The sequence below is a fragment of the Corvus brachyrhynchos genome, unplaced genomic scaffold, assembly GCF_000691975.1.
Source record: "Corvus brachyrhynchos isolate BGI_N302 unplaced genomic scaffold, ASM69197v1 scaffold142, whole genome shotgun sequence".
Taxonomy (NCBI): domain Eukaryota; kingdom Metazoa; phylum Chordata; class Aves; order Passeriformes; family Corvidae; genus Corvus; species Corvus brachyrhynchos.
In genome coordinates, this window is record NW_008237226.1 from 5,445,282 (window position 1) to 5,460,519 (window position 15,238).

The 15,238-nt window shown below is 39.3% G+C and overlaps 1 protein-coding gene across 2 annotated transcripts in view; it reads right to left on the minus strand.

Annotated features, from left to right (window-relative positions):
* SLC25A13 (solute carrier family 25 member 13) overlaps positions 1-14,814 on the minus strand; it is a 101,896-nt gene extending 87,082 nt beyond the window's left edge. The window contains exons 1-2 of one of the 2 annotated variants that reach the window (XM_017729312.1): positions 14,763-14,814; positions 12,362-12,426 (exon numbers count right to left, since the gene is read on the minus strand). In XM_017729312.1, the coding sequence (XP_017584801.1) occupies positions 12,362-12,426; positions 14,763-14,799 (102 nt within the window). In that variant the 5' untranslated portion in view covers positions 14,800-14,814. The remainder of the gene's footprint in view (positions 1-12,361; positions 12,427-14,762) is intronic. The other variant, XM_008629924.2, reaches the window with a different exon arrangement.
* Positions 14,815-15,238: the final 424 nt, after the last annotated feature.

The window sequence follows — 15,238 nt, forward strand, 5'->3', positions numbered from 1 at the left end:
TCTTCCCCTGCCACAGCACAAAGCAGCTTTAGCAGCCTAAAGAGGTGCTTCCATCAAGAGACATCACAATCCAAAGATTCAAAAGAACAATATGATGCTGCACTCCCAGGGAACTTCCTCGAAGTCCTCAACTGCACCTGACATCATGCAGTACACACAGAGTCCTAAAAAGAAGCATCCCATGCTTTATCTGACACCTTAATGAATTACAGAACCAAGATAGCAAACAATGGCAAGAACAGACACCCTGAATAACATTACAAAAGGTTTCTGCATAATTCTCTCTCCCAGATGTCAACACAAGGTCCCAGTGAGTGAGCAAGACCATTTGCAGCAACAAACAAAAACCTGCTGCCTTTTGAAGAAAGCAAACCTGGAACAGTGCCATACAGGGGTATCATAACCAGAATGATTCACTCTTAAATAACTACTAATTCTATAATAAGAAAAAAATTATATATGGATGTGCAATCAGTCCCCATAAACTTGTGGAAAGTTTATAGGCAGCATCTTAAGTTGTTGCTAGAGTAATTTGTTATTTGTGACTTCATGCTTCTGAATGAGCAAGTAAAAGAAATGTGCTGGAGAAAAGTTCCTATACATTACATGTCTTGACTAATAATTGCATAACAGGAATTATGTAGGAATAACTGACAGGTAAATGTGTTTTGTTTCAGTGTTGTGTTTTCTTCTTTGAAGACAGAAGAGACAAAATGCTACACCTCAGCAGCTCAGAGAACTGGGAAGGGTGTGGGAGCGGGCATGAATCCTTACACGTGTATGGATCCAATCTACAACCTTAAAAAGAACAGATGACACCTGCACAAGGGAAACAACATCACACACACAAAGTAAAATTATTAAAAGGCTATAAATGGTGAGACTCAAAGAAAAGCTAAAGTCCTGTGGTCAGGAACCCTTCCCCATAGCTAACAAAAATAATAGGAGCATTCCAGCACATACTTGGGCAAATGACAACACTGTGCTACTTGAAACAAAAAAAACCAGTTGTTTTTTTTTTTCTTTTTTCTGTCCCTACAGCAGTCACCATAGTGGTATACCGGGTCATGGGAAGCACGGCCATGGTCTGTGAAAGCCGACTCACAGTAACTATCCTCCTTTCCCACATAAACATGCTAATCAACCCCTGACTATGAAAAACCTGGACTTTCACGTTACCAAGTACCTCTCTCCATTACAGGTTTTTACCTGTCATCTCAAAATACGTATGCCAAAACACGTGTTTGCAAACACACACTCTTTTGCCTGTAAGCAAGGGTATCACTGTTTGTTCAACTCGCATCATATGTGCTTTAGTTTAAAATTATTACATCATCTCCCTGAAGACAGGGAGTACAAAGTAAAGCCAGTTTAACATTTTATTTCACAATTCTTACCTTCAATATTAACAACAAACAACTGCTTGATGTTTAAATATTAGCAGATTACACAGTTGCCACAGGACACTGTGGTTGTGTGACCTTCATTCTTGCTAAAGATCTGAACTGAAAGGTGAAGCTATCAAAGAGGATACTTGGAAATAACTTAGTTTCATGTGGGAATATAAAATAATCCAGTGAAGATTTATATTGTTTATGCAAGGCAGTCGCTGTAATCCTAGGAGTTTATCTGCCATTGACTTGCCACACCTCAGTCAAAATTGTTAAAGAGTTCACAATAACTCTCCATAATTCACCTAAGTTGTAAGATACCTGACAACAGTAATTAAGATCTTCTCATCTCCTTAAGAAACTGCAGAAACATTTTCAACATTTTAATTACAAACTACTCTGATTTTAGCTTGAATGATTTTGGCTTCTCATCTGTAAGTCTATTTTATCATAGATATTTGCATAAAGCAATAACTGTTTCATTAAAACATTAAATTTACTTCTGCTGCATTGCCCTCAGAATGTTTTTGTGAGATCACTTGGTTGCAGTGGAAATAATGATGATGATGTCAAACTGAACACTTTGATTTAAACACAGGAACTTAAAGATAAAATCCTTAAAATTACTTTCAGGAAAGCATTTTTAGAAGAGGGGGAAACAGCATCAAACCTTTTTTTTTCCGAGAAAGGCATTTCCATTTTCTTTGACCGCAATGCAGTCAAACTAAACTCTAAAAATACCAGATTAACAAACATAGAGCAGTGTTTAAGACACTAGAGAAAATCTAGCACTATTCTTTCGATGTCTCAGTAACCAGGGGCTCTTCCATTTCATTCCTTGGACACTTGGGTTGATACCAGCACCCTGACATCACCAAATGAATTCAGAACAGCATGTTTGCCATCCCATAGTATCATACTTTTTAGCACCAACTGTCAAGACTGTAGCAGAATTCCAAAAAACCTCTTTCTGACCAGTTGATCCAGCACTTTGAAACACAAAAAATTAACGCTTTACCTCAAAAAAACCACTGGGTGATCAATCAGTGATTACACCTCACAGCTTTCACAACCTGCACTACCCCAGAAAGCCTGCAGTGAAGAGAAAAGCTAGGGGATCACACACTAGGTTTCATTATATACCCCTTTGTTTGATCAAATTGTGGGTCATACACAACACAAAGTATCCCCAGGTTTTCAAAGCTACAAAAGAATTGTAGGTAGATATTCTGTATAAAACTTTCTAAAAACACTGAAGGAAAACAAGTGTATTTGGCAGTCTTTCTGTGCATATTTTGCTAAGGTATTTCCATCATTTTCAAAAGTTCAGTGCTCTCTTTACTTCCTTCTCTCCCCACACATCCACAACAAAAGGGAAAAAGCTGCTTTATTATCTTTAACTTGTCAAAGGCACACAGAATAAGGAACTATTAACTGCTGTTTCAATTATACAGGATTTGAATGTTTGCACACTTGAGAATTAAGTATTCTGGTTTGGGTTATTCTCATACATGAGATATTGAATCTATAGGTTACACGTAATGGAAAACCAAAAGCAAATTGCAAGAGTTTTACAGGCATTAAGAGTTTTACACCACTATTTTCTTTATGGAGAGAAAAGAGGCTCAAAACTTCTGTAGTATAACGTTCACAACGCAGAAAAGACTCAACCTGCTGCTTCACACCAGTTAGTCTTGAAAAAAAAGATGCAGACCAAGTGACTGATCTAGGTCTGTGAACAGAGTAAAAGCAATTGTATAAAGTTTGTTGTTGCCATGTTTTTCTTCCTTTTGAACACCATCAACATGGGACTAATTCATGATCTTTAGAAAGTAGTTTCCAGTTAGACTGACACACAATGGCAAGCAGTCTTAGACAGGTGAAGTGACAGGAAGGAGGAAGGCTGACTTGATGTCAGTGACAAAAACTATTTTAATGGAAATGTGAAATTATTCAAAAATTTCTCCTCCTAAACACGTGAAAATTTCTCTAGTCAGATTCAGACTGCACAATGGGCTGAGAGCAGGAATCAGGCAGACACAGTATTTTTACATACCGTGTTTTCCTAATGGCTTTTCATACTCAGTGCCTCACTTAAAGGTTTCTTCTGTCAAAGATCTGTTAAATCAGTGATGTTTCATCAAATAGTAGTTGTCAAACATGATAAAGAACTACAATAATAAAATACGTGACCAAGAGGTTTTAGTAGCCAAGGATCCAGGGAAGAGTGGAAATAGACTGTTATTTCCAAGGCACAGAAAAATGACAATAGTAATGAACAGTCTGCTGTTTGTATTCAGTAATACTAATTTTCAGACCTCTTCTATCCTAAAATAAGACCTACACCTCAGATCATGTGATGGATGGATATGACAGGAAAGTCACATAACAAAGGACAGATGATAATGCTTGACTGCTATTGCAGAACATATCTTCAAATTAAGTCCTTTAAGCAGGGAGACTCCTGCCCTGTTACTGATACAAGGCAACATCCTAGTCTCTCTCCCACACTAAGAGCACACACCAGACCCCAGACTTGATTAAGCAGATGTAGGGGGCACCTGATGTAAAAGAACTGCAAAAAAAATGCAAAGCCACACCATAAACAACACACTACTAAGAGGCATTAAGACAGGAGATTTTATTTCTCAGTATAGGAAACCATGTGTCTACACATTTGAACACAGACCTTTAAACCAGAGTTCCATGTACAGAGAATCTTTGTCTCATGATCCTGTTGACGGCCTTTCATGTTTTGAAGATGTTACCTGCATTTTGATTAACACCTATCAACCTTTGACGAAAGATGTAGTCAGATGCTGCTCAAGCTACTCCAACACTGAATAATTTGCTCTAATTTATTCCTTTAAAACTACTCTAATTTACTGCTTTACTTTGATGAAGTGGGCACTTTTGATAACTTCCCAGAATTAAATACCCCCTGGCTGAGGCAAAAATCCCAAAACACCCCAAAAAATGATGATTCTACTGGCTGAGAGAGTTCAGGGAAGTTGGGATAAGAAACAGCAATTAAAATATAAAGACAATTAGAATTTTTTTCCTCCTACTAGCTGATTGATTGGCATCTGGTTTAGGATCATCCTTGTGAAAGCATCCTCCCATGTTGACTAAGTGCATTTTTAGGCAGTAGGCAAACATCATGAGGAGGAAGGCAGAAAAATGTGTGCCCTTCCATATTCTGAAATTCAGGCATTTTTCCCTGTACACAATGTCAGAATGAAAAACAAAGCACAGCAAGTGCTAGTTAATTTTTTCTTCTCATCTTCTTGCTAAGCCAGCTCTAAAAAAAGACTCCAACCTGCCACGGAACCTTCTTTGAACCTTCCGTTTCCTATTAAGTTTAAACTTATATTCTCAGATAGAAATGAAGCTTGGCTCCAGGAAGGAACATCTTTAAATTGTCAGTGAATAAAGATCAGGCAGTATTCACCTACAGAAACTGAAAAATGTGAAAAGATAAATACAGAACAGTGCATGGAACTGGAAAAATCTCTGGTCAACAGCATTTTACATAACAATTTGAATTCCAGTGAATCAATTTCAATTACAAAGGAAGTACCAACAAGATCACAGTGTCACAAACAGAAAAAGAATAAACTCTATTGGGCAAATGACAAGTGAAAATCAAATAAATCACTGTTCTCATTTCTTAAAGTTTTCAGTCTAAAAAATTTGTTCAACTATATAGGAAATACCCAGACTTTAGATTCCCCACACTTCCCTCCGTGTGCAGTTCCACAGCTGCTCAGGAATGATATATTTTAGATTTGCTCCACAGCTGTTTAGCTCCATGTGGCGGTGCAGGTGGCTGTGGCCACCCTGACCCCAGATGAAACACCAGAACCCAACGTCCGGTGTCAGGCAACAAAGTCTGAAGACGGCCTTGCGGTGAGGGCGAGATCCCATCACCCCTTGGCGCAATTATTTGCCTACTTTGTGTTGATTGGTTCTTGTTTTCCCCCTCTCTGTTTAATGTATAAGTCTGTAAATATTAATTTCTCTTAGTTAAATATGTATTAGTTCTATTAGTTTCTGTGTTACTCGATACCCCCACTGGCTATCCCCTGTAATCCCTCCTCTGAGTTATCCCCATTGGCTCCTCCATTGTTAATCCCACCTCCTCTGCCCTGTCCTATTGGCTGGAACCCTTATCCCCGCCTTTCCTGCCCCAAGTAAAATCCCTGGACCCTTTTCAAAAATCGATTCTTCATCTCTAGTCCCTTCACCAGCAATAAACCTGCTCGCGCAACCTACACGGAGAGTCCCCTCCTTCCCTCTTTGCCTCTGCCTGTGCACCCCGACAGCCTAGCCCAGGACAAGCTCCTTCGGGTGAGGAGCTCCTTCTCTCCCTTAGAGCCGCGGTGCAGCCAGACCTCTGGGCTTCTTGTTTTCCTGGCTAGCGCGCCCTCAGCTCAACAGCCATGGTTTTGATACTACAGAAGACTAATTACATAAAAACATCTGAATCACAGAATCCCAGAATAAGTTGAGTTGGAACAGACCCACAAAGATAATCGAGTCCAATGCCTGTCCCTGCACAGGACCATCCCCAAGAGTCACACCAAGTGCCCAAGAGCATTGCCCAAACGCTTCTTGAACTCTGCCAGGCTTGGTGCTGTGACCACTTCCCTGGGGAGCCTGTTCCAGTGCTCAACCACCCTCTGGGTGAAAAACCTTTTTCTAATATCCAACCTAAACCTTCCCTGATACAACTTCAGGCCATTCCCTTGGGTCCCGTCACTTGTTACCACAGAGAAGAGATCAGTGCCTGCCCCTCCTCTTCCCCTCACAAGGAAGTTGCAGACTGTGATGAGGTCTCCCCTCAGTTCTCCTCTTCTGAAGGAGGAAGGAAAACAAGGTCTGCTTCTGTGTATTTATAAGACTGGCTAATAACTGTGGTCATCTAGCTACACAACATCTCCTGTATTTTAGCTTTGAAATTAAGTTTACTCTTTGCAATCCTTCAGTTAGCCTAATCATCAAGGCCGTAACAATCGTAATTGTAAAAAGCACATGTATTACTCTTCTGAGAGGTCCCCATAATTGCAAAAATAACCTTTAAAAGCCTTGAAATTTTTAAACGGATGGATTTTTTTTTAAAAAAACTAAACTTTAAGAGTTACAGGGTATATTATCTTCACATGGGATTGATTCACAGTGGGACCGGAAGACTGGAAAACAATTTAATGACTACACCCTTCAAGTGTAATGCTAATATCCTTCAAGTAAAACGCTTCTTTGGTATTTCTGTTTTGAAAAGAAGACACAATCAAGTTCCAGCTATATAATTTGTGGCTAATCTCAATATAATCTAACAATAGTTCTGCAGATAACTACAACTCTAGGACTATCATTGCCGGCTCCCCAAAACTTGGACCTTAGCAGGTGAATTTAATTCTGTATTCTGGCAGCTTCTAGCGAATCATATATATGCTGGTCAAAAGCATTTAATGAGCTTTAAAATGCTCAGTTTCTAAAAGACTCTTCTTCAAATTACAACATATCATTAACTATTTGCCTCCCTGATCAGTCTGTTTTGCTGTCAGACAATCCTGCCCCAGATACCCCAAAGTGGTGCTGGAGTACATTCTTTATCAGCTTTCTGCAAAGCACTGTACTTCACAAAAAGGTGATCTTACAGGTCTGAATGAATATACGTCTGTGTTTCTCTCCACAGTACATCAAATTTAATTAATCTAGTAGTATGCATTAAGATACAGTGTTAACATATTTTTTCATTGTTTGCACCTGATTTTAATCAAAGAGAAGCAGTAATAATTCAAACAGCACTAATACGGCTGGAAAGTGTTCGCCTCTCATAAGGACAGTTGCAGGAGCAAGAATTAACAGTTTCAAGAGAGGTTACCTGTCCTATTCATTGAAATCACAACCACCTAAAATATAAAAAGTATGAAGGCCAAAAATGTGAAAAGACTAAGGAGATGTACAGAGTAAAGAAAATTTGTCACTTAAGAATGGAAACATATTTTAGAGTAACTAAAACAATCACAAGTTGCAATAGTACTATTTATTAGAATAAACTTAGATTGCCCAAGTTTTCCAAATATGATATCTGGGTTAAAAAAAAATCCAAACCAAACCCCAACCAGCAAAAAAACCCAACACAAAGATAAATCCCAAAAAAAGTCTCAGGTGTCTGTTCTCAGAGTACCCTCCCTCCAGCTCTGGTCCAGAGCCTTTGAGATTGGGTCTTCTGCTAAAGGGATAAAGCAGTATTATTGATGCTAACATGGCCTGGCTGGTGGGGAGCAAGACCAAGGGCATGTGGAGGTCATAAGTCATAAAGACAAGAGTAACCTAAACCACAAATGCATGAAATCTCTCTGTAGCGACCTTTTTCATTTTGACCTTTATACATGTTAATATGGGTAATTCATAAAATGACAGAGCGCTTAACAATTCACATATGTATCAATCATTCAGAAACTACCAATCAAAGGAAAAAAACACAGATTATTGCGTGGCACTCAAGGTTCCTTCATCTTCAGCACTACAGTCATCCACCTTTAATTTCCCAAATTTCTGGAGAGTTAGGATTTCATTTCACAGAGTTAGAACTTCACCAGCTGCCTGACTCCTACAGATTAAGGCTGGAGTCATCTTCTGTGTGTGGTGTTGAGCTAAGGCTGATCAGCACTGTTAGATAAACATGTAGAGACCAGCTAGACTAATCAATGCAAAACCAACCACAAACTTGCCTAAAGCAAGTGGCAGTTACTCCTTCTACAGCAAAGTCAGGTCACATTTGAATACATAAATAAGCCAATCAGAGACACATCTTTTAAAAACAAAAACAACACAACATCAGAAACCATTTGCAAGGGCAGTCTGATTTTCTACTTCTGCTTACTCGGAAAACTCCTTTTAAAACATTTCTATCAGTCCAGGTATTAGGCATTATAGAGAAAATGGGACAAAATACTTTAAAAGAGTTGAATATAAATATTTAAAAGAAGAATTATAACAAAGCTTTCTTGGTGTTTCAGTTCCATTTTTTACTTTCATTCTTTCAATTTAAATTTTTGCCCACTGGCATGTAAATAACTAATGGGTAATTAGTTGACCAGTTAGTTCTGTGACAGTCTCACAATTTTGCCTACGCAATATTACAGTTACATCCCCATGGCTACATTCTTGCACTGCGCCTCCTACCTTTAGGGAAAAATCCCTACAATCTCTATGGCTATCCCAGCATGAACCATGGCTGACAACAGACAAACCACTTACCAAAAGTAAAAAACCCAGCCTTCCTATTTCTCTGCTGAGCAATGGAAAGTGCAAAAGTACCTATAAATGCACAGCAGTAAATTGTTCTATGGTGGTCACACTAAACAACCTTTTGCAGGTTTCCAGTTTAAGGTATTCCTGTGCTCAGTGCCATCCATATAACTCCTTAAGCTGCTTTGCTGTGAACCGTATTAGGAACTGATCTCATCTGATGCAAACAAAACCAATTTATATATACTTAAAAAGAAAAAAAAACTGTGTCACTTTTTGCCCAGTCAGTTATCCACTCCAATTCACCCCTGCACCCTTACACCACCCTAGTTTTGCCACTGAATGATTACTTAGTGAAATCACAACTTCATGGCTACCACAACTTTTAAATACTGCAGTGACCTGGCAGTTCAGGAAACGAAGAGGTACCTCTCCACACCAACCCAACCAACACAACAGCTACAGCAAGTTCAGCCCTGGCATCAGAGCAGAGAAACAATCAGCCCAGTATGAGGAAGGCAAAGAACCAGTCTCCGAGATTTGGTCTAGCCTAGCCTTGGCTTTCAAAAAAGAACCATTAAGCTCCTAAAGCTATGGAAGAAGTGATGATATTAAGATTTTAAAAGTATTTTTAAAAGGTTTAGCTATGTGGGCACAAGCCTGCCCATCTCTGTGCGCTCTCTACAAATAAAACGTGTATTTGTGTATTTGCAAACTCCACTTTGCTCAGCCTCTGAGGGTCATACCCATTAGCACGCTCCACTACCTCAGTCACAGCATGATGCAAAAACCATTCCATCTCTACAAGCAGAAAGTCACATGCGATTTAAGGTTTTAGGATTCTAGAAGTTTCACCAAGGCGCACATCCAGAACTGCCACAGCCCTGATTTGAGCATGTAGAGACATTTTAGACACACTAACCAGGAGCCCAGCAACCAGCAACCACACATGCAACACATCTAATGTACATTGACAGTAAGCACCAGGCAGCAATTCTCCGAAACGGTGGCAGCTGGAGGTATCGTTCATGCAAAATCATCAACACTGCTGGCAACAGAGAATCCGAATCTCCCCCCTCCCGGCTGGGTACCCTAATTGCTAGAAACTGAATCAGGTTCTGGCCCACTCCTCATGCCCTCAGTCCTTGTGTTGCATTATACCTACACAGTGGCCCTGCATGAAACAGAGGTGCAAATCTTGCTGTTTAAAGATCCTCCTGGGACTTTTCTCCATCCTATCCCTTCATTTCCCATTGGCTGCCTTAAATGCTCCCTACTCAGCACATCGGCTGTTTAGGTACCGATTCCTGACACCTCTGGTAGGTTTCTTAATTCCAAAGTCAAGTAGGTAAAAAAGTTAGGCATGACGATGTTAATCTAAAGAACATCTAAAAATCATCTTTGCCTAAACTGGTTTTCACATGGCCAGAGTGTAAGGCAGATCTCCAAGGAGATGTGAAGAGTGACCATACTGGTCAGCATAAAAACACTTCTTGCAGGCTGCCTAGGCATGCAGGACATCATAGATATATGAATCCAGCAGCTGATGTTAGGGACCTCACATGTATACACCAAAAGGAATGTGATTAGTCCTGCGACAAGCTGTATTTCTTCTGTTTCTTATCTAAAAGCACATAGTTTGGTGTATATGCATTCACTTTGCCTGTCTCTCTCTCAAATGTTTCTTTTTTTCCTCTTCAGAGAGAAAGAAAAATGCCAACAACCCATTCTTTATGAGCAATTTCATCCTTTAACACACTGGATTTTGTTCAGGTCAAGTAACATTTTTGGTAAAGAATATAATTGCAATTGCATGTTTCTAAGATCTTGTAAATAGCATGACATTATTTTAAAAACTTATGAAAAATGCATTTACAGTGTTCCTTTAAGTGTTTTAACACAGCTTCAGCTGAAATTGCTTTATTCCAAAGCAACTGAATATAGAGTATTTTTGTAAGGACCTCTTTGTCTCTCTGCAAATGACTGAGATACAGATACTTTCCAGAAAGAGAATGCACCAGAAAATACCCAACCTTACATTTTACTAGCCATAGTTATTTAGCACCATAAAACATCAGTTGCTCTGTTCCTGAAGATTATGTTGTAGCTAAAGCAAAACAGCATGATTAGCAGAGTCAAGTAGTGCCTAGAGGCCTTATGCAAGTTTAGGTTTGGCACCATACAAACACACAGGCTCTATTCAGTATGGTAAAGCCATTCTACAGCCAAAGCAGAGGCAATTCCATAGATCAAAAGCAAAAATGAAGCTAAAATTCAGCAGCACATTCATGCCATCCTCCAGGAAATACAGTATCACATACCTCCTTGTCATACTCCTTGGACAACATAAACAAATAAAATAGATATTGGCCTAAACAAGCTGGTCAGAAGACACATTGTTATCATTCAGGGCTGTAAGCTTGTCTACATTACAGCTCTAGGAGGAGTGCCTTTAACACGTGGTTTGAGGCACACTTGGAAGAGCTTCTCTAACCTCCTGGGACACAAAGCTGCATAGAAAGAGGAAATTATTTCCCGGTGTGATAAAATCCAGATAACTTTAAATACTTTTCAGCAGGCATCACAAAAGACAAGATATACACGTAACTGCTGGGTCCAGTAGCGCTCTCCTGGGCTATACAGGAAGCAAAGCCACCCTGCAATTCCTCTTACAGGGACACCATAATGGAAATAAGCAAGTTTCAAAAATTTGCCAAAACCACTGGCAGTTGCAACATGTGATGGCATCAGTACCTAACATATTGAAGACATGAAGCAACCTCTTTCACCACCTCCTATTGCCCCCACCTTGCTCTGATAAGGAAAGGTGGGGTCAGAGAGGAAACAGTAGTACAAAGACACAGGTAAACTCAATTGAGACCAAACTCCCATTCTAATAAAGCTTCTTTTCAGGGTAACTCAGCATCCACTGCAGAAGAGAACTGTATACACTTTTTCCACATCAGAGTTGCTCCATGAGTGCCTTTCCTGGGATGATTCTTGTCAGTGGGCCCTGTAACACTGTGAGCCTTGTAAGACTAGGACTCAAGCAGTCTTCCTGAAGGTAACCACAATAAGGAAAGATTTATGCAGTAAAAGAAACCAAATAGAACTAAACACATAAACTATGACAGGCAGGACAGTGGAGTAAATTACTTGGCTTCTTCTCTGTTTCAGCTGCAGTCATCGCTCATGCTACTCTGTACTTAGAAAAGGTCTGAAGTTATCAGCACTCATACAAATTCAGTGTCCCTCTATCAGGCAAATTCTGGTCTCTTAAGAAATCAAGATGCAGTAATAAGTCATAAGCAGCATAAATACATGGTTTTTTTCTGAGAGGAAAGTGGAAAGAAGAGTCTTATGATACATACAGTTTTTAAGAATTTACATATTTCTGCACAGATCCAAAATAACTATGCATGAGCAAGCACTGCTGGACCTGTACAGACTAGCAACAGGACTTTCCACATGGATATTACATAATGCTATCACATCCAAAAAAATTATCGTGGTACCATTAAGTGCCATGACACTATTAAATCTATAGTACACAAACTCAGTGGTGCTTCAGAGAAACAGATTGCTCTCTCCTTACTCACCAACCACTTTCCTCTCCAAAACTGATCTCACTGAGTGGCTGGAGCCTGTCCACAATGGACTCCACTCCTTTCATGGACACAGTAGCCCATCATGATGCCAGAATCCCTCACCTCTTCTTTTCTGAGGGCCCAACAAATCCATGTCCAATGCAATGCAATTCTTCTCTTCCATTTTGCTGGAGGAAGGGAAGAATGGCACAACTGAGGGCAAGAAGAACGAATTCAGTCTGTTCCCAGGCACACCCCACGCTACTGCTAGCACAGGAGAGAGGAGCACAGGAGAAGGAGCTGAACAAAGAGGCACAGTGGAACTGTATGATGCACAAAGGGACACACTGGGTGTGCATGGCAGCAAAATAATCAAAGTGGCATGGTTGTGCCAGCATCTAATATTTTCAGGATTGTTTGCAATCACATTTATTTAGAATTGCATTGCAATGGTGCCTGCATTTCAACCACTGCTTACCCAAACCTCACTAATTCACATTCTCCAGGACAGGCACTGAATCGCTTCTGCAGACAAAAAAGTTCGTAGAGGCAGGGCCAGTGGCATCAATCCCTCACAGAACTCCAGGTAATACAGCTGAGGTGATGCATCTTGCAGGACTGGGATGTTCAGTGTGAAATGTCTGACTACAGTAACACCAAGAAATAAAAGGAGCCTGTGACTGGGGACTAACTATTTTTGATATGACAAGGTTTAGGACTTTAAAGGTAAATGTGGCAGTAACCAGAAACAACATTTAACTCCACTGGTACAGCTTCCATAATAAACAGTTTCAGAAAAACACAAGAGAAAAGAGAATTAAAAAAAAAAAAGTTAAATACATGAAAATTGCATAACCAATTTTCTTTACCTTGCATTGGAACTATCCCAAATATTGTCCCATAAGTCAGCAACAAATCTCTTTTTGTTACATTATTGATTTAGTTCTGACAGTCAGGCATTTGTTCTTCGAAAGACTTACACATGCACTTAAAATTAAGCATGCAAGCAGTCCCATCGGGTACTGATGTAAGGTTCATGCCTTCTCTTGAACAGTCATTTTACACCTAGCTTTTTTAGCATGCAGTATTTGTGTTCACTTTGCTCGTAAGACAATAATTTTGAAATAGTTTATACAGTCTGGGTAGTACGGGCAACCAATATGTGCCCCATGGATAAAAGTTCACACACGACACACAAAAAAACAATTACATTAGAAACAGAGATATTCCACAGTATTTAAAAATCAACTCCTGTATAGTGATACAGGAATTATGCAGTTCATACAATTATTGAAGTTTATTCCCTGCTATCCACAGCATATTCAATGCTATCCATAGCAGAGATAAAGTTTAATGGTGTTCAAGTGCTTCCATGCTAAGCCACTGTTTTTACAGTTTTCTAGGCTTTGATTTATCTACCAAAATTATTTGAGTTTGGAATTTTCACTAATGCAATTTTTAACTGTTTTGAATGTAGCTTAGTGGTTATGAAATATAAAGTTTAAAAATATTATGTATACTAGCTCCCATTATAAATGTCAGTTTCTGACCTTAAGTTGAACAGACAAAGTAGCACAGTAGCAAAGGCAAAATCAGCTACAGAAAGAAGTCTCATTGAGACATACCTTAGAACCTCCCACTGAAAATATGTTCATATTTTACCAAGCAGTAGAACTTTAAAAAGACAGCAAGTCACACTTTGCACATGCATAAGACAACAGTTATGCCCAGAACTGTGTAGCGGAATAGGGATCAAGGGTAACTGACATTCACTCAACACAAACATTTAATTTTGCTGTAAAATACACACCAGGTGAGTGGCAAGGGGCATTAGCTAGACTATGTAAATTCTCTGTAGAACTATATGGCTAAAGGGCAGAAAAACAACATTGTGATTGCATTGTTAAACACTCAAAATGAAGAAATAAGCAGGACATACTATGTAAAACATTAGTGCTTTGTACGTGCATTACCATGAAGAGGTTCCACATAGCCTCTTTTTTTTGCACAATGCAGAAAAAGCAGCCAGTACCCAGGACAGTAATTTAGTTACCAATGGGGTAAAAATCTACTGGGAAATCTCACCTCTGGTTTTTACTGGCAATTTGTGCTAATATAATTTACAGTGTAGTTTTCCCAAAGCAGTTTCAGAAAATGTTTTCAAAGTTTAAGAAAACACACTGATGTCAATATTCATTGTTTAAAATATTGTATAAGTTGCAAACATTGAGCTATATACAACAAAGAAAACTAAATGGAGCTGTAGTGCCCATTTCTTGATACCTGAGTGCTTAACTATGCAGCCTTAACAGTATTCCATTTGGGTTTTCGTTTTGAGAGACTGAATTCCTAGAGTCTGCTTAAAATGTCAACATTTGAAATCTTGCAAGCAAAGACCAATTACATTCAATCCCAAAGACTCTATGCCTAAAAGGGTATAATTAAAAAATTAAAGGAAGCGGTCATGCAGGACACTGGCAAGGAAAAAGTACTAAAGAAATTTTAGAAAAAGCATTTAACTCACCAGTCCATTGTTTGGCTGAGGTGAAAAAGGCAAACATTACTGAGATGCATCAGTGAGGAAGTTAGAACACAAACCAAGGCCCATGCCTGCAAGCACACGTGAGTAACTTCAGGCCCAGAAGCTCTTTCCGTGGCAAAGTTATTCATATGTGTGCTTGCAGAACCTAAGCTGAAATGGTACCCTTAAAGTACAAAATGCTACTTGCATTTTGCAACTGACCTCAATAAAAATAGAAATTCACCTGTGTTTAACTGTTTCAACTGAAGACAAAAACCCCCTTGAAGTCTAACAAGGTAATGTAATAATTAATCCATTCTAGCTGCTCAGAGTTACAGTTCGTTTGTTTCTAACATAAGTCTCTCAGAACGCATTTAGGCTTACAACCAGAAGCCTTCCTTGAAAGCTATGTGAGGACTGTATACCCTGGGGTACAAAGAGCTGTATCTCTGCCTTGCAATGCACCAAGAATGCATATG